Here is a 25,253-nt window from a genome sequence, read left to right on the forward strand (position 1 = left end):
CAAAAAGAAAACAAAAAAAAGTAATAATAATGATAATATTAATAATAATGATAATATTAATAATATTAATAATAATGATGATAAATAGTAAATAATAAATAATAATAATAATAATAATAATAATAATAATAAAGGAAGGAAACTTAAAAAAATAACTTGAAAGGAAAAAAATGGCAAATGGATAAAAAAGGAGAAATGAAGTACGACATAAGCGTATTAAATTTATTATTTTTCTTATAATCCAATTGTAAATTGTATTAATTGCTTCGTTTTGAACGTATTATTGTAAGATAATTATCTTCTTCATTTTCTTATTCTGTCATCGATTAGTAAAATCTCTACCTCGTGCACACGTCGATCATTTTTCATAATTCTCATCATGTTTTTAAGCAATTTCCAATTGCTATTATTTGTCGAAGAAATCGCCCGCTGTAACTTGAACGATTTCAAATAATATCTTTCACTTTGAATATCCTGTTTGCGCGAAGTGAAAGATAATATAGACAATCTAAGTACAATTGCTGCTCCTCGAAAATTCGAATTTCTGTTGGAAAATAAATCTTCGTCCAAATAAATCTTATTATGTCATTAGCAATAACAAAATGCAAACAACAAAGTTAAATTTAAAACCCAATATCTTACACACGTTGACACACGTTTTACCTAGGCACCCTTACTAGAATTTATCTGTTTTTCTAGCTTTCGTTGTCTATCTTCTTCCATTCTGATCACTCAGTGTCTTGTAAATAATGTACATTTAAAATTTTTCGACTCCCATTTGAACGATCGCTCAACGAATAATCCTAAAATCCTTTTTCAGCATAATCTGACGAGTTTCCAGCGGAGCGAGTCGACAAGAAAAATCAAGTTAATGTTATTGTCTAAATGTAAGTTCTTATCTTCCTGTACAGCTAAAGTGATGTAAAAAGAAAGAAAGAAGGAGAAAAAGAACGAAACACACAAAGAACGGAATAAAAATGAAATATAGAAAAAGTGAGACGAACAACAAATAAACGTAAAAACAAAGAGATAAAAAACGTTAAAGAAATGCATCTTTATGTGTAGATGTAAATTTTGAAAGAACGTTACATTAAAATAATAATAATAATAATAATAATAATATTATTAATAATAATGATAATATTAATATTAATAACAATAATAGTAATAATAATAATAATATTAATAATATTAATAATAATAATAATAGTAATAATAATAATATTAATAATAATAATAATAATAATAATAATAATATTAATAATACGTATTTTTTGATGAGATGGAGAAAAACATTACATGTAGCTTATACGTTAAAGCAAACGAGCGAGAAATAGGAAAAAAAAAAGAATGTGCATGTAGTATGAGTGAGTGAATGGAAGAGATAAAAACGAGAAAAAGAATACGATTGTCAGTGATAGCCTGGCCTTTTTCGCCAATCTTTAGTCGTACCAATCGCATTTATAATAGAGGGGTAACTGTAGTCTTCGTAAAAAAAATTCATGAATGGACTTAAATAAAAGAATAAAAATCTAGAAGAAACACTTAAGGATAAGCAAAGTTTTCCAGAATCGAGAGCTTTTCAGGTACTTAAAAAAAAAAAAGAGGGAAAAACAAACATAAAAACAGAGAAGACGAAGAAGAAGACAAAGAAGAAGACGAAGAAGAAGAAAAAGAAGAAGAAGAAGAGGAAAAGGAAGAAGAAGAAGAAGAAAGACAGATAAAAAAATAGAAGAGAAATCCAAATCGCTTCACACTGGCCGTTAAATGATTAACTTAGAGTTTTTGTATCGCATGTTGTTAAGACTACTGTTTTTTCTCACTCAAACCCTTGATATCAGTATTTGAGAGAACGATATTGTCGCGTCACTTTGATATCTTTAAATGAACAATATGAGAAAATAATATAGAAAAAAGAAAGGAAAATTATTAAAAAAGGTTTGGAAAAATAAATAAATAAGAAATGATAGAGAAAGGGGAAGAGAGAGAGAGAGAGAGAGAGAGAGAGAGAGAGAGAGAGAGAGAGAGAGAGAGAATATGTATAAACAAAACGGCCGTGCACTGCAAAACGTACATTCATTAAAATACATATTGTCGTTTAGCACAAATCAGTTGAAAATCGAGAGATTAAATAATTACAAAAGGATGGAAGAAACCGAAGAGAGACGAAAAGCCACATAAACCGAGGACGAAGTTGTTAAAAAAAAAAAATAAATAAATAAAAATAAAAAATAAAAAAAAAAACAGAAAAAAAAAGGAAAAAATAACAGACACACCAGTACAGTCATGTCCGAAAAAAGCAAGAGAATCATGAAGATGCTTCTCTGTATATACGTTTAAAAAATGCAGTAAAGAAAAAATACGAATGAAGGGAACATTTCTTTTCTAGACATTACCATTATACATATGTACTGTAATTATATAAAACATTAATAATACATATTTTCGAGATACACGACCAGTCGGAAAATGTTTGTTCAATGAAGACTACGGTTCGATCTAACGCATCATTAATTATATTTAACGTAGAATCGATATTTACATGTGAATACACCCGCATCAGCATTTATATGTAAATATTTGACTAGCGTTAAGTGAAAAAAATTATGCATAAACTTGCAAACTTCGTAGTTTTCTCCATACGATTATATATTATTCCTTTGTAACTTCGATGAATGCTAAAGGCCTCGTTATTTTCACATATTCTGATACACGCATGTTTCGAACTGAAACTATTGAATTTAGACTTTTAAGATTGTTCTGCTATTATAAATCCGTACAAAACAACATTGGTACAGTATAACATGGAAATTAAAGGATCATAAAAAAAATTATATGATCTTATACGATATTTTATGGATTGATTTTGCCATTCATTTTATTCATTTAAATTGAAAATTTATTTTCGAATTACCAGTACATTTTTTTTACAATTAACGTCAGAATATTAATATGTATTTTGTAGAAGAATATGGTTATAGTAATTTTCTTATTTTTTTTAATTGATTGTATAATTGTATGATTGAGAGTCTAGTCGTAAAGAGATGAAATTGTAACTTAAATTTATAAATATTAAATGATGAAGTACTTGTATACACGTCATACACATCTGAACGGACAACCAAAATATGATTATACAATGAATGCGTATAACTCACGAATTAAAATATTAATTAATTCTATAGTAAAGTTGTATGTTAGATAGTTTAAATATTTTTAACTCTTACTGTCGACATTGGCAATTAAACCTCTCTTAAATTTTAGTGAATAAATAACTATTTTCTTTTCTTTTCTCTTTCTTTTTAATATTTGATATATGAAATAATAGATATATAAAATTTATAAAAATTATATATCAAATTATCAACAATTAGATAAATCATTAAAAATAAAAAAAAGAATTGAAATAATATTTACAATTATAAAAGCTACCTATCAAATATTTTTCATGTGCAAATATATCAGGAAATGTAAAATGTAAAATCACAGAAATTGATAAGTATCGATCAATGTAATTGCTCGCTCTTGTTGTTTTTTTGTCAGGAAATAATGAAGAAAAAACAAAAAAATACTCCGTGGATATGACTGTACAGCGTATTAATTTGTCCGGAGGTACATATATCGAAAATCCTTTTTCAAATCGAAGTATTAAGGATTGCATATTGTACATAAACAAGATATTTTCTATATAAAGGACGTCGCTCGGTAAGGCCGATGACTCGAAAAATATTGCAATATTATGATAATTCTTTTAAGCGGTAGGATAGCCTTTAATCGTTTTATGTAATGTAATGATAGAAGAGGGTCTGGCAGAATAAAAGTGAAAGTTCTGTATTTAAAAATGTTTTTCAAGTGTACAATTATTCACTTATTTATTATTTTGTTTTTCAAATGTACATTAATCATGTTCCAAACTATTGGAATTAACATTTTCGAATTCTTTTCGTTGATTTTCCACCTCCTTAAGTTAAAAATATTAAATTAATTATTGATAAATAAAATAGTAATGAATAGTAACAAATTTTTTTTTGCAATTTTAAAAAAATTATAAACTTACTTGTTGAATAATGTCTAATAGCATTGTATTTTCATTAGATTGAAAAAATTCATTTATTTCTTGTGGAATACAAAAATGATTTGGAGTTTTTGGCTGAATACCAATTTCTTCACCAATAAATCTAAATTCTGGAGTACTTTCTACAAGATTTTCTAATTCTTCGTATGTAAAAAGTGTTCCTTTGACAACAGATTCATCCAAAGGACCAAAATCAACTATTTTTACTTTTTCTTTTTTATATCGTATAACATCAAATGAATCTATCACAATATATTAAATTAAATAAATTTTAATTTAACAAAGATATTATATAGATAATTACTTACAATTATTCAATGGAAATCTATTTTTAATACGTTCCATAAATAAGCTTTTGATATCTGTTTGAATATTATATTTTTCTGATTCATTATAGCTATGATATTGTGATATATCTCGTTGACTAATTGCTGAAAGAAATTCAAAATAAAATATTAATTCATTATAAATGATCAAATAACAAATGAATTATAAACATTCTAAATATTCTAAAAAATTTGTTACCTATAAGTTCATTTTGTATTACAAAACATCGAAATTCTGTACAGGGATTAATATCTCTCCATTTCTTTAATATAAGACAAGATTTTATGGGATTTTCATGATCCAAATAATTTTTTGCATTATTCAAATCTTTAGCAATCCTATCTGAACTTTTTAATAATAAATATATTTCTTCTAATGTTTTGCATTTTAATGTTTTAGTTGGTGCAACCCAAGTTGCATCCTAAAAATAGATATATATTAATAAAATTAAATATTTTTCAATAAAAATCAAAAGATAATATTTATACCAAAGGTGAACTCCAATTAGTTTTTATAAAAACTGCACCATATTCATCTATGACATTTTGAATTTGTTGACTAAATTGTGGAAACGTTGGTTGAACTTCAAATAAATGCTGATAGAAAATAATTTTCAATTATTCTTCATGTATATATTATAAATTTTAAATTTACCTCATCGTTTACTACTGGAGATCCATCCATCCATTCTGTATTTTGTAACATTGAATTTGTTGCTTCAACAGGTAAAATAAATGCATCATGTTCCAAATATTTAAGAACTTCATCAGGAATGTAAATAATTGTTGCTTTTAAAGAATCTTTACAAAATAAAGGATACCATGATGTAAAAGAACATTCAGGTTTTAAAATATTAACCATATTAATCAATGCCTAAATTGATCAAAAACATTTTATTAACAAATTGAAATTGAATTTTTAATTAACATATTTATTAACTTAATAATTTCGAATTTATTATTTACTTGATTTTAATATTTTTCAAGTTTTTTCGTTATATATAATATAGATTCTAAAATTTATTATGTTTTTTTTTTTTAATAATTTATTTCAAATATCACTGAAATAAAAATTAAGTTCACTTAAGCAGAAGTGTTTACTTAATAGTCATACATAATACATGATATGCAATATCAATGATACCACTATTAATATAATTAAAACTATTTTGACGTAACAAAAAATAATATATGAATTTCCATTAAAAAATTAAATTTATATAAATTATAATAAATGTTTGTGAAAATTTTTATAATTGAAAATAAAATTCAATTATAATCAAATCACTATATAGATTATGTAAAATATAAAATGGCAACTGTACGAAGATAATAGGCGTCGATTTGTTTGATCATATTTTTCGTTTCTGTTATAAAAAATATAATATATTCTTATATTTAATTAATAAAAATATTTATATTTATTGAATAAGTTTTTACAAACATCAATTTCAACAAATTATGTATCAACTAATATGATGTACAAGTATAAATAATTTTGAATAATAATAATTAACCTCCCATTATCGCGTAATTATTATTGTGCTTATTATTTTTATAAAATTTATAACGGAAAAATAATTTAAAAATGATAAAAAATATCATTTTAAACAAATATTTTATAATTAAAGGAAATGAAAAGAAAGTTATATATTCTATAATACATGATTTATTAAACGTGTCAACATTAACATTTTCAATTTCATGAGATTCAATTTGATTATATAAATATTCTAATTAAATTATTAGTGTACAATATCATTATATTTTTTTTAATAATATGGGTAAGCAATATAATTATTATAAATTGCATAATTACATTATTTAATTATATTTATAAATTATAACTAAATTTTTTTCTTAAGTGATGGCAGGGAACGAAAATACATCTGGATCTTTAGTAGAAGATTCGTTATCCACAAGATTACAATGGCTTCGTCAACGTAGAGAAGCATTGCAAGAAAAATTAGCACAAAAAAACAATGAACTTAAAAATCTATGTGTAGAAGAAGCTGAATTGACTGGTGTTTTACCACCAGAAATTCCATTAGAACCTGGAGAAAGTCCACCAATATTCCGTAAAAGAATTGGAACAGCATTTACATATCCACAAAATTTAATTAATAAATTAAAAACAAATGAAGTTGTATGTTTCTAAAAAATTTCAAAAAATTGAATCAATATCTTGTTATAAAATAAACGATTTATTATTATATTTTTTAGGAGGAATCTGCTTTGGAATTAGAACGACAAGTTCAAATTGGTATAGTAGAAGCTGCTTTAGGAATTGTGAATGATCCTAAAGAAAGCAAAGCAGTTCGTCGTAAACATAGGCTTGTCTATCAACAAAGTCAACGTAGACTTCAGGAATTGGAAGCACGTTTAAATTTTCTAAGACAAAGTCGTAATAAAACACATCATTCAACACAACTTCAACACTCTACCATTTGTAATGCTCAGTCACATTTACATGCTAATGTGAAGCATAGAACAAAGAAACCTCGACCACCATTAGATGGCACAGGTATAATAATTTTTTATTCCAGATATAAAAAAAAAATTATATTTGTTTAATTTTACTTTAAATATATTTTTTTCATAGTAAATGATGTAAATACTAAAATTACAAGAGGATTACTTCAAGAGAGTGGTATAAGTTTAAGTCCATTAGGATCTGAAGATAAGTGTAATACTTATCCTAATCATGGATATGATGATCAATCTCTAATACCTAATAGTTATAATCATAATCACATCAATCCTTATTGTCCAACAATTTCCGATCAGCGACAAAGTATCAAAATAATTGAACATGATCATAACGATAATCAAAATGTTTACATATTATCCGATCAATGTCGTACGCGAACATATTCTCATGGCAGTGGTAGTTCACGTACTCAAAACTTTTATCAAGATAGTGAACGATTGTATCGACCTTTGCCAAATACATATACCGAAGATGAGCGACAATTACGGTATCGTCAATTTCAACAAGATCAAGTGCATAATTATCAACAATATTCTGACCATAAGCATTTGGATAATGATATTCAACGAAGATCTGGACAAGAATATTATGAAAGAGATTTTCGTACATTACATTATACGCATATACCTGAATTCCCAGTATATCATAAAAGTAATTCTCAACCACAATCTGTAATAAGACGAGACCGCGATATTAACACAAATAAAAATTTACGATACACAGATTCACCAAGTGAATCACAATTACCATCAGGTTATTGGATGCGATACGAAGATGAAATTGTTTGGTGTACAGATGATCAATTTGCTTCAGATAGATTTGGCAGTTTAGATCGAAGAAAACGCAATGCCGTTCAACATAATAGTAATATTGTCACCGATATACAACCACGATATCGTACAGTATCTGTAGGGTGTACTAAAAATTCTTCTTACATTTCGTCTCAAAATACTTCTGTCCATTTACTTCCATTATCCGAACAATCGTCTAGTAATAATAAAATGTTACTACGTACTCAATCTTTAGGCAGTGTAGAAAAATGGCAGTCAAATCATTTGCATGATAATAAAGATACAATGGATAATATTGGTAAAAAAGGAAAAGAAAAAGAATGGTATGAAACTTCTTTGGATTCAGGTACAAGTCCAGGATCAGATATCAATTTAATATCATCGCATAAAAATATTCATTATCAATCTACTCTACCTGTTTGCTCCAAATCATCCACTGGTAATACTAATGAAGACAAAAATAATTATGTGTCTTCAGTTAATCATCGTAAAAGTGATATATTGATGGTTGAAACTGATCAACATTTGCAACCATTGTCCTCTCGTTACGAACCGACACATATAAAAGTGCTTGAAATTCCAGCGGAATCAAAATCAAATCAAGAAACGAATGAAGAAACAATTATATTGGGATCTTCACAAAATTGTACAATTGTACAAGCTGGAAGATATCAACCATATAGAGAAGTTACAAAACCTTTTGAAATGTCTGATTTCTATAAATATTCCACCAAATTTCGTAAAAGGAATGAAACGAATGGACAAAATATTTCAAATGAAACTCAAAATGATTCTCGAGGATCACACTATATTGGAACAAACGATATACTCGGAGAATCAGAAACAAATACTATACATAATGGTTCAATTGCTGGTTCAGTTCAAAAAAGAATTTATCAACCGGTTCAACGAATGACATGTCAACCTTATCTCACATCATTAAGATAATTTTTAATTGTCCATAAAATAGATGTAATTTAGAAATAGAATAATACGATACAAATAATATAGGCTGGACCTATCTGAACATTCAAAATATTTAAAATTCATTTTTAATTTTTAAAAAATTTGAATAATATTGGTATAAAAAAATATATGATATATTGGTGGAAAAATTTTTGTTTTAATATGACAATTATAATTTGAGATATTTTTCATAATTTATAGATTATAATATCCAAATTAACTATATTAAAATTAATAGAGAGACCTGAAAAGTGCCTTATTTTTGTTAAATTTTTTATTAAAATTACAACTAAAATTCAATTTGTAACAAATATATTATAAGATAAATTCTTATATAAAAAGAAATGTTAATGAATAATTTTTAACATATTGTATCAAGATTTTCTAACTTAAAAATTACTTAGAAATTCTATTCTAGAAATTAGATTTTACAATTGATAATCATGATCAGGCTTAAAAATAATATTTTTTATATAATAAAAAAAAAATGAAGTTAAAAAATGATCGTGTTTATTGTATATAAAAAATAAAAATAATAATCTTTTATAACTTTACGTAATATTTATAAGATATAGTCAAAAGTTACTTTTAAAATAATTTAAGAAGTTAAAAATACATTTGAAAGATAATAAAAATGTATAGTATTAAAACAATAAATTTTAAAAAGAAAATATATAAATAAGTAATAATTATAAGAAATAATTTAAGTATATTTCAGTATATTATACATTTATAAAAATATTTTATAAGAATAATTCTTTTAATAAATTTCTGTACAATGTAAAATAAGAGTAAAGATATAAAAGAAAAGATTCGGACAGAAAAAAAAATTTTTGATGTATTGATTCACATATTATACTTTGATTATATTTATTTAAAGAAAATATATAAACATAACAAAATTCTATTTAATTTTGAAATATATTCTTATAATACATTCTACTTAATTTCGCAATTTTAATTTTTGTATTTAATAATTCAATGTATACTCAAATTAATATTATTAAATTATATAAATATTATATCACATAAGTTCAATAGATATAAATAATTCTTAATTTCTCTCTTTTCATTTAATCTTCTTTACTTATTAAATACATTATCTAAAATAATATAGTAATTTTTTTTTTAAAAATAAATAAATAATTGATTGATTTAACTTTATCTTTAATATTCTTTAATGTTTTCATTTAAAAAAAAACAATGTTACATTTTTTTATAATTATAATATTTTATTTACAAAACAGTTATATTCTTTCAATGAAAAAATATTTGTGAATAAAAAATATTCTTAAATTTGAGAGTTTTTTAATTCCTATATTTAAATTATCACAAAAATTGACATTCCAAATTAAATTTACAATTTACATAAATCTCAAAAGATACATTCTTTTTTATTATTTATATGATTGATTATATTATTAAACATTAAATATTTAAAAAAAAATTCTTCCGCGATATTCTTTTACACATTTATTTAGCTAACTTAAGCGTCCATTGTCCTATTAATAAATATTTAAACAATTATATATTTAATAATTTGAAAACTATAATACATACTAATTTTGTTAATTTCTATATTAAAATATAAATAATAATAGAAATTAATATAAAGCTATTAATTTTGTTATATTTTTATATAATATTATGAATAACATCGAATAATGCTGATAGAATAGAAGACTAAGAAAAGAATTAATGTCTTGTTTTACAATAAGAAATTTTTGTTTGATTATTATTTGTAAAATCATATTAATTTAAAAAAAGTCATATAAAAAAATAGACAAAGGCGACATATCGATAAAAAAATTAAAACCAATCAATAAATAAATTAAACAGGATTAAAATCTACATTATTTGTTTCAGTCAAAGTATGTGTTTAAATTAAACTAATTAAAAAAACTATTATTCTTATAGATAACGCATATTTTTTTCTTTTTCTTTGTAAAATAAGATATATATTAAAATGAATAAAATATAATAAAAAGAAAATTAAATTTTAAATTATATAGTGAACAAAATCTTATCTAATAAATTTTTTTATAGTACGGAATAACAATCAATTAATTATACCTAAAATATAATTCAATATCAATTAATTAATTTCATCTTAAAAATTATCTTTCATACTATCACATAAATTATTATAAACTATAATTTTATACATTTAAATAGTGCAATTGCAAAAACATATACGCGTAACATATTATATGAGCGAAGCATTGTTTTTCACTTTACAACTGCACTTCACAAAATGAATTAAAATTGAACTTACAATCAGACCCATTGGCAGTGTATATTTCCTTGCTTTTTGGACAATAACGAGACATACATTATTGAAAAACACATTAGAATCCATAAATTACATTCAATGTTATCAAACAACATGATTATTATTCTTATTGATAACGCATAAATTTTAATAATAATGTTAAAAAAAATTAATACATAACACATGAAAGTTATATATTTTAATTACTTTCATATGCTTTTTAATTGTGATAGCATGTATTAGATGCATTAATATTATATTAAAATGTACATAATAGATAAAACAAAAATATAAGACAAGTGCTTTATATAGGGACAATATACAGAATATTCTAAATAGATTTATAAGCGACGTTAGCAATAACAATAAACACTTAATTATAACAATTCGCTATAAAATTAACAGTATAGAAATTCTATAGAAAATATAAACAATTTACATATTTTATCATGAAAAGATTGTTTGAAAAAACTTTCGATAATATTAGGTCTTATTGACGAACAATGTGATTATCTTATTCTTTAAAGACAACACTGAGGATAGATAATGTTGTTCAAGAGAAGAGTATCTTATCACTAAGTGTAATAATAAATGGATTTACATGTATGAAATATTTCTAAATAATTTGATAATCAAATATTCACTCAGAGCAATAGATTTAGAATATAATCTTTTAATAGAAAAAATCATTTTTATAAAATAACTAATAAAAAAATTGATACCATATTCTTTGGTTTTTATTTCTATTTATAAAGCTCTGATGGCCTTTTTTCATATCAGTGAAAATAATAATTTATTTTTGCAATATTATTTATTTAAAAAATTTAACTTAACTAAACTTTTAACTAAAAAAATGTCTAAATATACTAAATGTATATTTAATATATTTAATTGCAAATATAAAATGCAAAAAGATAAAATAACAAAGATTCCAAACAGCTTTGAATTCAATACTCGTTTATAAAATAAATTTTATTTGTTATTTTTTTCTATATCTGAAATCTGTTTGTGTATACTCGCTAAAAAGAGTTTTTTTTTTATTATATTTAGCAGTACACACATTCAACCAAATTTTCATACTATCGCCCAGACATACACTTATTATATAGAACACTCGATTTGCGCAATTTATCACGATTATCTTAAAACTATTAATTAGAAACTAATGCTATACAGTTTAATAAGTTAAGGAAATTTGTTAAGTGTTCGCAGAGCCATAATTGGAGGTAGGACAAAACTTGTTAATTGTATCCTCAATATGAATAATTGATACTCAAATAGATATTATATACTGATTATTACGAACAATAAATTGTTTATATATTTTACTATCTCATTAATTCAAATCAAAATTTTACATTCTATAAATTCTTCATTATCCAAGTTGAATAACAAATAAATATAATAAAAGTTGAGGTTTTTTTGCTGGCAATATAAGTACCCAAACGAAATTAAAATTAATTCTAAACTAATAAAGCTATATAAAAATAAATTTATATTTTTTTATTTTATTTAATCTGTTTTTAAGCAAACATTAAGTTTCAAGCCAAAAGTTAATAGTAAGTATAATATTTATGAAAATAATTCTATTAAAAATCTTAAACAATGATTCTCTTCAAAAAAAATAAGGATTTCTTAATAAAAAGTTTAAATATATAAATTTACTTTTGTTGTTATAAAAAACAGTATTTATTTATTTTATTTAAAAAAAAGATGTTTAAAGCCAAATTAAAAAAGGAAGAAACAAACTTTTTATTTTTATACTAGCAAATGATTATTATATTGATATATTCTATTAATCGAATTAATTTGGACCACTGATATATAATAGATTGATGCATATTTTTATGATTGAGTATTAGTTGTAACAATATTGGTCAAGATACATAAACAAATTCGATTAGAAAATAACTATGTAACATTTAAAAACTTGCCATTGTACATAAGACTGTAACCTCTTTGTTATTGTTTTTTTGTTGTTATTATCATTATTAACTTGATATTATTTACATATTTTTCACGTAAATATTATCAAGTAAAAGCACACAAATTTTTCATTAATGTAGTTGAGATGTCTTTAAATCATAACCATTGAAACAATTTATAAACTACTTGTCTATTCAGCCATTGAAACCACATACAAAGTGGTGGATGAGATAGATGATACAGTTAACAACAATAGTAGCAGATTACTAAATTAATACAACTACTCAATCTAAAATTCAAATTCAGACCATTCAGATTCTTCTGAACCTGAAAAAAGAGAAACAATATCTTCAAGATCTACATCATATATCCAACGAGTGTCTCTTTCTTCAAAAAAGTCCCACAAAATTATTTGCTGTAAAAATTTGGAAATTTTTTACATATCTTTAACAATTACTCAATCTTAAAAAAACTATATAATATCAATATAAATCAATTTTGATATTTTTTATTGGAAAATTTTGAACTTACTCGCAAAATATCATCTGCATCTGCATTACGTCGTTGACGAACAGGAGGACCAACGTCTGTTTTAGTGCCATCAGGAAGTGCATGTAGATAAAAGCACTTATTGCCAAATGGACATTTACCACGTCCTTTATTGAAGTACTTACAATCTTTAGTACTATAATAAATAAACAATATAGTATAATTAAATATTTTAAATGTATATAATTTATCTTACCTTAACGCACATTTATAATCCATTATTAATTTTTCTTTCTCTTCTTTTGTATCTACCCAATACATACTTGGACATACGAAATCAGAGGTAGCACGACATTCTGGACAAGCTCTTATAATTTTATTGTCAAATTGTTTAGCTTGTCTCCATTTTCTAATACAACTTAAACAAAAACAGTGATTACAATTAGGTAAAATACCAAATCTTTGTTCTCCAGATGCTTTTTCCATTATAACTTCAAAACAAACGCCACAAGATTTTTCTCTGCTACGTTGAATAGCAAATGAAAGCTCCATGTCTACTTCATGTTGTTTGACACATGCCTGGAACATTAACATTAATAATGATTTTACTAATAATTTATATATTGTTTTTAAACAATATAAACAATATAATATTGAATGTATAATTACATTTGTATGTTTCTTTCTAAGTTCCTCATTATATGGATGAAGTGCAGCACGATTACATAATTCACAAATATCTCCATGTAAATATGTACAATTACGTTTTTTGCAAATTCCAGTTGCTTCTGCATATGGACATAAAGGTTCTAAAGCTGGACTGGATGCTTGACCAGATGGATTTACAGCTTGAGCATAAGATATTGAAATTGAAGAATTTATAGATGTTCCTGAAGTTGTAGAGGCTTCATTTGTGGAAGATGATCCAGCTATATGTGAAGGTATAAATTCTGGTGCCTTTACCCATTCCTCAGCAATAGAAGTATTGTCTTTGCTGGAAGTACATAAATATATTTTAATACATCATATTTTTTATTATCTTAATTATTATATATATATGTGTATGTATGTATGTGTATATGTATATGTATGTATGTATATATATATATATATATATGCAGATATATGTCGTATATTTTTATATACCATATTATATAATTATTATGTGATATGCAAATGGTATTACGACTTAAATCTTGCTGAACTATAATGTCATCTGACGACAACATACACATTCTTTATTGTTGTCGGAGTTGAAATATTTGAAGTGTGTTGTCCAGGTGATGAACTTTCTATTGAATTTGCATTTACCAAATTGTTATCAACAGTTTCAGTACTATGACGAAAATAGCACTGATTTCCAAATTTACAGATACCAAGTTTAAAAAAACGACAAACAGTATTCATAGATGGGGCAGAAGAAGATATTATAGTTTCATTATTTCCATCATTCCAAATTCCTTGAGTATGTCGGTATCTGCAATTATTTCCTTCACGGCACATACCATTTTTAAAATAACTATAATAAGAAAAAGTGAAAATATTAAATTATTATAAAATATTAAACATTTTTACTTATCAATAAATAATAATAATTAATAAATATTAAAGCTACTTATGAATTTATACAAATCTATATTGTATTTATTTTGTATAAATACATAAAAAAGTATATAGAAATATGTAAAAGTCACTAAAATAAATTTTCAAAATTTAATTACTTAATATTTATATGTTTGTTTACTTATACAATATATCTCTAATTTTAATACATTTTTATTTACGTAAAATTAAACAGCAAATTATATTTTCATGATACAATTTCTTACAATTAATAAAATAATCATTAAAAATAATCACAAAATAATTTCTTACCGGCAAACAACGCTCTGTGTCCAACTGTCGGCCATTTTCTAAAGCTTCCACTTTAACAATAATCGACAACGCGTCCTAAAAGGATCGCGTACGATTTTTTTGGAGTACAGTTGAAGAATATTGAAAATTTATCAGAATAGATGTACACTTTTATGTTGCAAAATGTCTCATGCTATACTTCAATTTTATTTAACAAATAGTTTTTTTACAGATTTTTAAAAAAAGATATTTCTTACACACCGAGATTTTCAATGTTCTTTTTTTCTTTTTTATTGTTTTGACGTTTCTTTAAGTTTCCTTTTTTACTAAAATTTTATCCTTGTACATGTGTACAATCGTTTTTATGCACTATTGTATAAATATTTAACATATACTGTAACTCATTGACTTTATGCGTGAAAGCATACATATACGTCACGACTAAACAACAGGCAAATTCACATTTAACCGTTATACACAAAATAGAGCATGCGCTCGAAAGTTTAAAATATTTAAAAATAATTTGTAATAATAATTGATTAATAATAAAAATTAATGAATTTAATATTATATATAATTATTTAATATTATTAAAAAGAAATAGAAACAAGGACATAAGGTTATAAAATATTTATTTAAAATTAACTTTCATATCTTATTTTTCTTTTATATTTTTATTAAAACAATAATTTTATATTTGTTTTACTATATAGATATATATTATTTAATATTTTTATATTTATTTTTGAATTTTATTATATAATTTAATAATTCATTTTCATTTAAAAAAAAATTTGCTTATATTTAATGAATATGAATAATTAATCAATTAAAATGAATTTTTCTAAATACATATTTCTAAATATATTTATAAATTGATATATAGCAAATTTTCAATAAATATTATATGTACAATTACTATATTTGATTATAAAATACATCGTTCAAATACAAATCATTTCAATCATATGTTAATAGTTACGTTGATATAATGTTTTGTTCTTATTTAAAAATATTTTTATAACATATTCATATGAAACAAAATATTAATATAACGTAATTATGAAAACGAAGCTTTATTTTATAGTTTAATCCAAATAAAATTACAATCATATGTTGGTAGTGTATGTAGACGGATTACCGCCACGGTTGTTGTGTTTCGACAATGAATACGGATTTATATTTTTAACTAATTGAGACGAAGTGCTATTTAGCATTGAGAAAAAAAGGTGATATTTGCTTTTTAATATTTAAAGCTAATAACTAAAAATATTATATATTTTTAAATAGAATATTATAATTTTAAATGATGTACGATTTTGAATTGTACATTGTATTTTAATTTGAAATATTAAACTGCAATTATTTACTTTGTTATTCAGAAAATGTTATAATTAATTGTTCTGAAATGTAAATATAATTTTTCTTATCTATTTTTATTTATGTTTTATTGCCTCTACTGTCATACTTGATTAAATCACAAATGTAAAATACAACATGGCGAAATGAAGCTACTTTTTATAATAACCTCAATTTTTTATTATTACTATTATTTATTATATGTTTTCAGAAAAAATGCAATTTTATTTGTTTTTGGAAAATGTTTTATTATTTTTTTATTATATAATATATTATCAATTTATCTGATTTATGTTTATAAAATTCTATTTATATTTGTTAATTTGAAATGAATTTATATTATTTATGTATTTATATTAAATGAATAAGATATTTAATTCCTTATGATTTTTTATTTATAATTAATTTTCTTTCCCTTTTACTAAAAATTTATTTTATATTTTAATTTATGTTAAGAATATATTTTAAGGATTTAATTAAATTTTAATATTTTTTTCATCTGTATATATATTATATAATATTCATATAATGTTATTATTTTATATAGCTAATCACATAAATGAGCATGGATTCTAATATTGATATAGAATTATTAAGTCATCCAACTCAAAAAGATTGTCATATAGAAAAAGAAAATAAAACTGAAGATATAATTGAACCAAATAAAACAATAAATATTAATGTAGATGAAGTACAAAAGTCATTAATTTCAAAAGAAAAACAAAAGATCACTGAAATAAGTGAAAATACTGAGAAAATAAGCTTAGAAGATGTAAATAAAAAAAAATTATTTGATGAAAATTCAAAAAATATTGATTTATCAATTACTGAATCATGCGAAGAAAATGTTTTTGAAGAAGGTAATTTACAAACAAATAAATTAAGTTTACAAGATGATTTGCAAGATGAAAATAAGACAAATATTATAGTTACAGTTTGCCAAAATATACAATCATCGAGTTTAGATAAAAATATTACAAAAAATGTTTCACAGGAAAAAAATTCAGAAATTCAATTAATGATATCTAATATTATTGATAAAAATGAGGAAAAAAAATTATCAGACAATGTTAATATAGTAGAATGTATAGAATCTCAAAAATGTTCAGAAGATGTATCAGAGGAAACAGAAAGTTTAGAGAACGTCAATGTAGATACGAATGATTTAAATTTAACAGAAAAAGAAATTAATGATAATGTTCTGGAAAATTCACAAACAGAAAAACAATCTCTTAATGAAAAAAATAATTCAGATAATAAAAAGACTGATTCAAAAGAGACATTAGAAGATCATGATAAAAATATAACAGAAAAAAATATTATAGAACCAGAAAATACAGAATTTGTACAATTTTCTCAAGAAAAACATGGAGATGCACAAATTGAAAACCAATCTATCGATGCTGAAGATCCTTTTGGTGGAGATAATCTTATCACAGAAAATATTGAATCCATGGAAACTGAGGATCTGAATGAAACTAATATAGATTTTTCTAAATTGTGTAATCGAGCTGATAATTTGCAAGATGTTGTAAATAATGGAGACAGTAATTGTAGTACTAATAAAAATGATAACAATGAAGGAAATAAAGATAGTACTATTGATATTTTATCTCAAAATGTTATTAAAAATAGCAATAAAACTACAGTTCAATCAGAACATAATGAAAATTTAAATACAGAAGTTGAAGATTCAACTGAAAAATGTAATGATCAAACAAAAAAAACTGTCAATGAGATATCAATGGATACTGAAGAAGAACAATCTAATGTTTTACCAGGACAAGATGATGAGTTATGTATTATTCCAGATAGCATGAAAGTTATAATTCCTGAACAAACAGAAAAATCAAATTCTAATAATAAAGAATCTTTACATAAAAACCACGAAAATAGTGAAGATAAACAAATATGTGAAAATAATGAATTAAATACTGATACAAATAAAAATTTACAACAAAATCTAAAAGATCCAAATGTTGCAAATGAATGTGTTATAACAGATACAAAAAATATTAGGACAGAGAAAGAATCAATTAATAAAATTACGGCTATCTCTACAGATGTGATTAATATTGATGAGGAATCAAAAAATTCTGAAATTGAAGAAATAACAGCTAAAGAAATTTGTAAACAATGTAATGAAGAAAGATCATGTAAAATTAAAGTAAAAATTGGTTTTGATACTTACAATGTGTGTTCAAAAACTTGCAAAGCTTTATTTAAAATTGCTAATAATAGAGCAACAGATATACCCAGTGATGGAGTTAATTCTAAGAGAGAGAAACGTTGTGCAAACTGTTTGTTAATTGTTGAACCTAATGATGAACGTAATCTTTCTTGGGAAACAATGGAGTTTTGTAATGAGGAATGTCTAGGCAAATTTCAAACAAAATATGGAAGTTATTGTAGAAATTGCAATGGTTCGGTACAAGCAGTCAGTTTAGGGAAGTATTGTGTACGATTTGGTTATGATGTTAGACAATTTTGTTGTTCCACATGTTTGGAAGAATTCAAAAAAGGCTTAAAAGTATGCAGTTATTGTCAAAAAGATATAAGCTCTAGTACAGAAGGTTTTCTTGCACCAGTTGGTGATAAAGGCCAATTTAAAGATTTTTGTACACAAGATTGCATGGAAAAATATTCAAAAATGAGTTCTATTGAACCTCCAAATATGGAAAAAAAATGTTGCAGTGTTTGCCAAGAAGTAAGAAATCATTTCGTTTTTTTATATTTATATTTTTAATACATATCCAATAGAAACCTTCTAAATTATAGTTATATTTTTTATAACAGGAAAAAATTGTTCATTGTGAAGTTCAAATAGATAGATCTGATCCAGTAGCTATATGTAGTGAACCATGTTTTGCAGCATTCAAATTTGTAAAAAAGGTTGATCCTGATCAATGTTCCACGTGCAAAAAATTTTTTGAATTACCTAATAAAAAAAGTTCTGTTGTCTTTTATGAAAATGAAGCTCATATGTTTTGTTCTAAAACTTGTTTAAATATATTTATTATTACTAATAGGAAAATTGTTCCATGTAATTGGTGCAAAGTAAAAAAATATAATTTTGATATGATCAAAAAAGAATTAAAAACAGGACAAGTAATGATGATGTGTAGTTTAAATTGTTTAACATTATATCAGGTATTAAATAAATTTACTCTTTTCTTATATCATATAATATATAAAATTATATTTATCTTTAATTTTATATAGGTTTCTATTAATGCAGTTTCTGCAAAACGAATAAATTGTGACTTTTGCAAAGAATTTTCTCAAGCACAATATCATTTAACAATGTCTGATGCGACGATACGAAATTTCTGTTCATATCATTGTGTAATGAATTTTCAAGCCCAATATACTAAATCTCCAATTACAATACCGACAGGCGATGATCCTGTACCTACCGGTATGCCTAAAAGAACATTACCTCAAAGAAGCACAAATTCTAATAATCAAAAAGTTAATGACATACAAAACAAAAAGAATATGCCAGTAATTTCTTCAGTTACAAGTTTAGCTACAATTGGAAATGGTCAATCCAGTCCAACCTCACAACAAAATAATGTAAATAATATGTTAGTACCTTCAGTTGCTATTAGTCAAAATCAGACACCACAAGTAATTTATAAGCAGCATATTATAACAAGACCACCAAGTCCAGTCCAAATTCATAATAAAACAACTCAATGTAAACCTGTAATGCACACAAAAGGAGTTTCAGTACGTCCACATCCTTGTACAAAAGCTACACAAACGGATGGAATTCAACAAGCAGTTGTACCGATACCAGTTCCAATTTATGTTCCATTTCCAATGCATATGTATACTATGCCTTTTCCAATTCCATTACCTTTTCCATTACCAATTCCTGTGCCTATTTTTATACCCACAACGAGAAATAGTGCTAAGGGAATATTTAAAGAAATCAAAAGAATACAAGAAAAAATACCAGCAGATCCTTTTGAAGCAGAACTTCTTATGATGGCAGAAATGGTTGCAACAGAAAAGAAAACTAATGAGACTGATTCAGATTCTACAGATGATAGGTAATTTTAATATTAAAATTTTTTATTAAATTTTTTTTTCTGTTTTTCTTTTTTTTTATTTTTATAGAGATGAAGATACTGGTGATCGAGATCATTCACATAGTGGAGGTTTTAGTCCAGAAGCTGTTGATTCTAGTAATACATTTGGTGATGATATGTTACAAATGGCTTTAAAAATGGCAACTGGAGAATTGGATGAACCAGCTGTTGATTTAGAAGCTGCTTTAACTCCAAATACTATCACTGCTACACAAGCACAGACACAATCTGATGCAACTATAGAAAATGATGGTAATGAAAGTAAACAATATAAAGAAAAAAAATAGCGATAGAAAAATAGATAATAATTAAAAATTTATTTAACATTTAGTTCAATCAGAACGACTCATTGTTGCTACTCGAGGAAGAAAACGAATGGTTCCATATAAACCGCGATCTACGCCGAATAAACGAGGAAGACGTGTATCTAGTACAAATGATATGCCTTTGATGCCACCTCCTGAACCTCAACCTCCACCTCAACCAAGAATTATAGAACCTATAGAAAAACCAGATGCTAATATGGCACTTAAATATACATTCGGAGTAAATGCTTGGAGACAATGGGTAATTTAAATATATATTTAATTTCAATTTTAATTAAGAATTGAAATTAAAAATCATTTATTCTTTTTAAAATAGGTAGTAGCAAAAAATACTGAATTAGAAAAACAAAGTACACCAATGAGAAAAATGAAATTATTTAAAACAGATCTTTTACAACTCACAGCTGATGAATTAAATTATTCATTATGTCTTTTTGTGAAAGAAGTTAGAAAACCAAATGGAGCAGAATATGCTCCAGATACAATATATTATCTTTGTTTAGGTAAAATAATTATATTTGTTATTAATCGAAAGAAATTTTTAATTATTTAAAATTGTTCTATATTATAGGAATTCAACAGTATTTATTTGAAAATAATAGAATAGACAATATTTTTACGGATTCATATTATGAAAGATTTACAGATTGTTTGAACGAAGTTGCAAAAAAATTTTCTGTTCTTTATAATGATGCACGTAAGTTATTTTTTGTTTTTAAAATTAATTAAAATTATATTATATTATTAATAAAATTTTTTGTAGAATACATTGTTACAAGGGTCGAAGAAGAACATTTATGGGAATGTAAACAATTAGGTGCTCATTCCCCTCATGTCCTTTTAAGTACTTTAATGTTTTTTAACACTAAACATTTTAACCTTGTAGTATGTATACATTATTTTGATTTATTATATTTATATTAATATTTATATATTAAAATGATTAAAATTTAATATTATTCAGACAGTAGAAGAACATATGCAATTATCATTTTCTCACATTATGAAACATTGGAAACGTAATCCTGCTGCACAACCTGCTACAACAGGAAAAGTTCCAGGATCTAGAAATGTTCTACTTCGTTTTTATCCACCACAATCAGCATTAGGTAAGTATTTTTAAATAATTATTTAAATAATTTTTATATTTAAAAAAGTAAATAAAATGATAATATTTTTTTTTTAGGAAGTAATTCACGTAAAAAAAAAGTATATGAACAACAAGAAAATGAAGAAAATCCATTAAGGTGTCCAGTTAAATTATATGAATTTTACTTGTCTAAATGGTACATATATTTATTTTTATTTTATAAAAGAAAATTTCAAATAAATATAATAATTACATTAATTCAATTGTGTTATTTTAGTCCAGAGAGTGTTAAAACACGGAATGATGTATTCTATTTACTACCAGAAAGAAGTTGTGTACCGGATAGTCCAGTATGGTATTCAACATCTCCACTGGCTAAGGAACATCTCATAAAAATGTTATATCGTATTAAAATGGTTAAAGAGATCAATGTAGCATTATTAACTAGCTAATTTTATGTTTGCATATTTATCTTTTCTCAATTCGAATAATATGCAAAAAATAATTGTTTCCTTATACATCAGATAAGAATGTTTAAAGATGATGTGTAGTCATTGAAATTTTATAATTTCTATTGTATATTTTTCACTTCCTAATAAAACAAAAAATGTATTATTAATAATTTTTTTTAGAACTCTCAGTTTGAAACATATCCAAATGAATTACTATTATAACAAAAATGGGCAATACGTATATTTATAAATTATATATATGTATATCTATATTTTTACAAAATAATTAGAAATCATGTAAGAAAAATATGTACATTATATCATTTTTTAATATACAAATAATATTTAATTGGAAAAAATATTATTCATAATTTTAAAAAGATTTATGTAGTTCGTTTTTGTCTTTTTAACATATATTTGCGTTTTAATATATTCTTCTGTACTTCCAAGTGACGAAGTTCTGTATATACATCTGAAAATATTTCAATTTGTTCCTCTTCTGGAATAGTTTCTCTATTAAAACATAAAAATACATATTTATGCTTATTTTCTTCAAAATAATAAATAATTACTTATTGCTAATATCAAATTTTACCTATAGGTTTTCATCAAATCATATTTCTCCCATGGTTTAGAATGAGCTTCTGCTTTTTTTCTACGTTTTTCAGTAACAATCAAGTCTTTAACTCCTTTTAGATTTTTACGTTCCCATTTCTCTGACCAAGGTAATGGATTAAGAGGAATTTTAATTTTATTAATTGGAACAGATTTTGAAAATGTTGGTTCCATTTCCATATTAAAAGGAAATGTACTATATTCTAATGGTGCATCTCTAAGATAAAGTAATTCATCATCTAATCTTCTTTCCAATCTATAAATAAAAGAAATTTATAATAAATTATATTTTAATTATATTTAATTAATTTATAATATAATAATTATATTTACTTTAAACAATCAATTTTTTGAATAGCAGGATCATATAAATCATAAGATACTTCTACACCTTCTCCATTAACAACATTTCTTAAAAGAAATGAAGCTCTTAATCCACTACCCTCCCTTAATATACATATACCAACAAATCTATTTATTTTTTCACTTGCATGTAAGTCAGAATAAGTTACTGCTAATATTGAACCAACATAAAATTCAGGAATATTCAAAACCGATCTTCTATTCAACATATCCATACGTTCTAATTTTTCTCTCATACTGTTACGATATAATGGATTAGGATCTGGTAAAAATTCAGGATAAATAAATCTATAATTTACAAAAGACAGAGAATCGTTTGACTTATTATTTTCCATTTTAGAATTATTATCTTCTAATTGAGTTTTTTGTTGTCTCAAAGTTGAAAAAACTTTAAACTCTTTATCTGAAAATGATAATACAATAATAAACAAATAGAAGAATAAAAATATAGTAACAAGAAATACCTAAACCTTTTACAAAAGCTAATTTTTGCCATATTTTATCACATAAATATCTTGAAAAAATAATCATATTTCAATACTAATTTTAATATTTATACTTGTTTATAAATTTCGTTAGGTTATTTTATAATTACAATTTTTCCCAACAGAGGCAACACTATCACAATATATTATACAGAAAATGGAATAAAATAGATTTAATATTTATGAGATTATTTCAAAACATTCCATGTTCTAAAATATAATATCACGAAAAATTATTTTATAATAAAATATTTTTATTTTTATTGTCCAAATTTCTGGAATTCTAGAGCATTACTATTTTTATGTCATTCACAAATTACTAAAAACGCAGTAACAATGTGATTGTGATAGAATTCTGTTAGGAATTATAAATAATATAGCAAATAGATATCTCACGTCTTATAATAATATAAAAATAATAAAACAATCAATTATCTAAGATTATTTGCTGAAATAATACAATAAACAAGAAAGAAAGATTAGTGAAATTTTTTTAAATGTTTTTAACGATAATTATTATAAAAAAAATAATATAATTAATATATAATATTTTAAAATGATCATTATTGATTAAATAGCTATTATATAATAATATATATTTTTTAAAAAGAAAAAATAACTTTGTCATAATTTAGATATAAAAATCTGTGATTTCGTCATAGAAAAGATATAAAAATTTGTCTGTAAATACAAATATTAAATTGAATTCAATTACAAAAAATTAACAGTTTTTAAAAATATATTAGATAAATTCATAAATCTTTTAATTGCTATTAATAGTAAACAGATATATATTATATGAATTTCTTGAACAGAAAAATAAAATAAATCTTGCTACAAATAAAAAATCATATATAACACAATCTCTTTTTTAGAGATAATTATATTCTTCTATACTAACAATTTTTCGATTTACATGATTTATATTTGACCAATATTTTTTTGTAGAAAATATCGAGATATATCAATTTCACTTAATAGCATTTTAAGAAATAAGTATAATATAGAAATATATAAAGAAGTATATGACTTAATTAACTCTAGAATTAAATGAAAATAGAATTGTGAAAAAATTAAAATCCAAAAAAATTAAAAATATCAAAAAATGGCAGTTGTTATAGATAAATATGCAAAACTATTTCACAGTATTTTACATAAATATATAAATTTCTTTTTTCTTGGAAAAATTTCGCATATTTTTTATAATTTAATTTTTATTGAATTATATTTTCCTAATATATTATCGAAATTTTTAATCAATTTGTATGAGAAGAAT

The 25,253-nt window shown here is 23.7% G+C and overlaps 5 protein-coding genes across 10 annotated transcripts; 2 read left to right on the forward strand and 3 right to left on the reverse strand.

Moving 5' to 3' along the window:
• Positions 1 to 3,830: 3,830 nt before the first annotated feature.
• Positions 3,831 to 5,739, reverse strand: LOC100865088 (translation initiation factor eIF2 assembly protein). The gene is made up of 7 exons (XM_003696996.4): positions 5,368 to 5,739; positions 5,057 to 5,275; positions 4,891 to 4,998; positions 4,601 to 4,823; positions 4,384 to 4,506; positions 4,058 to 4,317; positions 3,831 to 3,961 (listed from the first exon to the last, which is right to left on the reverse strand). Exons 2-7 carry the CDS (start codon positions 5,261 to 5,263, stop codon positions 3,899 to 3,901), a joined length of 984 nt encoding a protein of 327 aa, XP_003697044.1. The 5' UTR covers positions 5,264 to 5,275; positions 5,368 to 5,739; the 3' UTR covers positions 3,831 to 3,898.
• sstn (stepping stone) lies at positions 5,508 to 9,945 on the forward strand. Its single transcript, XM_003696886.4, has 4 exons — positions 5,508 to 6,185; positions 6,267 to 6,547; positions 6,625 to 6,925; positions 7,004 to 9,945. The coding sequence occupies exons 1-4, from the start codon at positions 6,182 to 6,184 to the stop codon at positions 8,629 to 8,631; spliced, it is 2,214 nt and encodes a 737-aa protein (XP_003696934.1). The 5' UTR covers positions 5,508 to 6,181; the 3' UTR covers positions 8,632 to 9,945.
• A 1,929-nt stretch (positions 9,946 to 11,874) lies between these two features.
• Positions 11,875 to 15,656, reverse strand: LOC100869998 (putative E3 ubiquitin-protein ligase makorin-1). Its single transcript, XM_003696887.4, has 6 exons — positions 15,212 to 15,656; positions 14,568 to 14,855; positions 14,006 to 14,330; positions 13,593 to 13,915; positions 13,379 to 13,532; positions 11,875 to 13,262 (listed from the first exon to the last, which is right to left on the reverse strand). Exons 1-6 carry the CDS (start codon positions 15,244 to 15,246, stop codon positions 13,137 to 13,139), a joined length of 1,251 nt encoding a protein of 416 aa, XP_003696935.1. The 5' UTR covers positions 15,247 to 15,656; the 3' UTR covers positions 11,875 to 13,136.
• Positions 15,657 to 16,306: 650 nt separating this feature from the next.
• On the forward strand, positions 16,307 to 22,896 carry woc (zinc finger protein without children). Of its 4 annotated transcripts, none has more exons than XM_086906792.1 (12): positions 16,307 to 16,419; positions 17,097 to 19,256; positions 19,346 to 19,699; positions 19,772 to 20,607; positions 20,675 to 20,898; positions 20,978 to 21,213; positions 21,289 to 21,475; positions 21,544 to 21,669; positions 21,736 to 21,857; positions 21,937 to 22,081; positions 22,159 to 22,258; positions 22,340 to 22,896. In XM_086906792.1, the coding sequence occupies exons 2-12, from the start codon at positions 17,109 to 17,111 to the stop codon at positions 22,512 to 22,514; spliced, it is 4,653 nt and encodes a 1,550-aa protein (XP_086762918.1). In that variant the 5' UTR covers positions 16,307 to 16,419; positions 17,097 to 17,108; the 3' UTR covers positions 22,515 to 22,896. The 4 variants fall into 4 exon arrangements, with proteins under 4 accessions (XP_086762918.1, XP_086762916.1, XP_086762917.1 ...); XM_086906791.1 differs by having other exon boundaries at positions 16,314 to 16,419; positions 17,097 to 17,409; positions 17,479 to 19,256; positions 22,159 to 22,684; XM_086906790.1 differs by having other exon boundaries at positions 22,159 to 22,684.
• Positions 22,223 to 24,394, reverse strand: mRpL19 (mitochondrial ribosomal protein L19). 3 transcript variants are annotated; one of them, XR_015291712.1, is made up of 5 exons: positions 23,957 to 24,394; positions 23,463 to 23,895; positions 23,110 to 23,385; positions 22,829 to 23,027; positions 22,223 to 22,654 (listed from the first exon to the last, which is right to left on the reverse strand). XR_015291712.1 is itself a non-coding variant. In XM_003696888.4 (4 exons), exons 1-4 carry the CDS (start codon positions 24,021 to 24,023, stop codon positions 22,898 to 22,900), a joined length of 906 nt encoding a protein of 301 aa, XP_003696936.1. In that variant the 5' UTR covers positions 24,024 to 24,394; the 3' UTR covers positions 22,741 to 22,897. The 3 variants fall into 3 exon arrangements, 1 of the variants encoding a protein (XP_003696936.1); XR_015291713.1 differs by having other exon boundaries at positions 23,963 to 24,343; XM_003696888.4 differs by lacking the exon at positions 22,223 to 22,654 and having other exon boundaries at positions 22,741 to 23,027.
• Positions 24,395 to 25,253: the final 859 nt, after the last annotated feature.

The sequence above is a fragment of the Apis florea genome, unplaced genomic scaffold (genome assembly GCF_048593485.1).
Source record: "Apis florea isolate Af1SG1 unplaced genomic scaffold, ASM4859348v1 contig_2495_pilon, whole genome shotgun sequence".
Taxonomy (NCBI): Eukaryota; Metazoa; Arthropoda; class Insecta; order Hymenoptera; family Apidae; genus Apis; species Apis florea.

Bases quoted from the DNA above. Each gene is read 5' to 3' on its own strand.
- LOC100865088 (XM_003696996.4), bottom strand. From the start codon at position 5,263: ATGGTTAATATTTTAAAACCTGAATGTTCTTTTACATCATGGTATCCT. The intron at 4,999-5,056 runs GTAAATTTAAAA...ATTTTCTATCAG, and splicing joins CTCCAGTAGTAAACGATGAG to CATTTATTTGAAGTTCAACC. The intron at 3,962-4,057 runs GTAAGTTTATAA...TTTTAACTTAAG, and splicing joins TATTAGACATTATTCAACAA to GAGGTGGAAAATCAACGAAA.
- sstn (XM_003696886.4), top strand. The intron at 6,548-6,624 runs GTATGTTTCTAA...TATATTTTTTAG, and splicing joins AATTAAAAACAAATGAAGTT to GAGGAATCTGCTTTGGAATT. The intron at 6,926-7,003 runs GTATAATAATTT...TTTTTTTCATAG, and splicing joins ACCACCATTAGATGGCACAG to TAAATGATGTAAATACTAAA.
- LOC100869998 (XM_003696887.4), bottom strand. From the start codon at position 15,246: ATGGCCGACAGTTGGACACAGAGCGTTGTTTGCCG. The intron at 14,856-15,211 runs GTAAGAAATTAT...TTCTTATTATAG, and splicing joins ACACAGAGCGTTGTTTGCCG to TTATTTTAAAAATGGTATGT. The intron at 13,263-13,378 runs GTAAGTTCAAAA...AAATTTTTACAG, and splicing joins ATGCAGATGATATTTTGCGA to CAAATAATTTTGTGGGACTT.
- woc (XM_086906790.1), top strand. From the start codon at position 17,109: ATGAGCATGGATTCTAATATTGATATAGAATTATTAAGTCATCCAACT. The intron at 19,257-19,345 runs GTAAGAAATCAT...TTTTTATAACAG, and splicing joins GTTGCAGTGTTTGCCAAGAA to GAAAAAATTGTTCATTGTGA. The intron at 21,214-21,288 runs GTAATTTAAATA...TTTTTAAAATAG, and splicing joins TAAATGCTTGGAGACAATGG to GTAGTAGCAAAAAATACTGA.
- mRpL19 (XM_003696888.4), bottom strand. From the start codon at position 24,023: ATGATTATTTTTTCAAGATATTTATGTGATAAAATATGGCAAAAATTA. The intron at 23,386-23,462 runs GTAAATATAATT...TTTTATTTATAG, and splicing joins CAAAAAATTGATTGTTTAAA to ATTGGAAAGAAGATTAGATG. The intron at 23,028-23,109 runs GTAAAATTTGAT...ATGTTTTAATAG, and splicing joins GATTTGATGAAAACCTATAG to AGAAACTATTCCAGAAGAGG.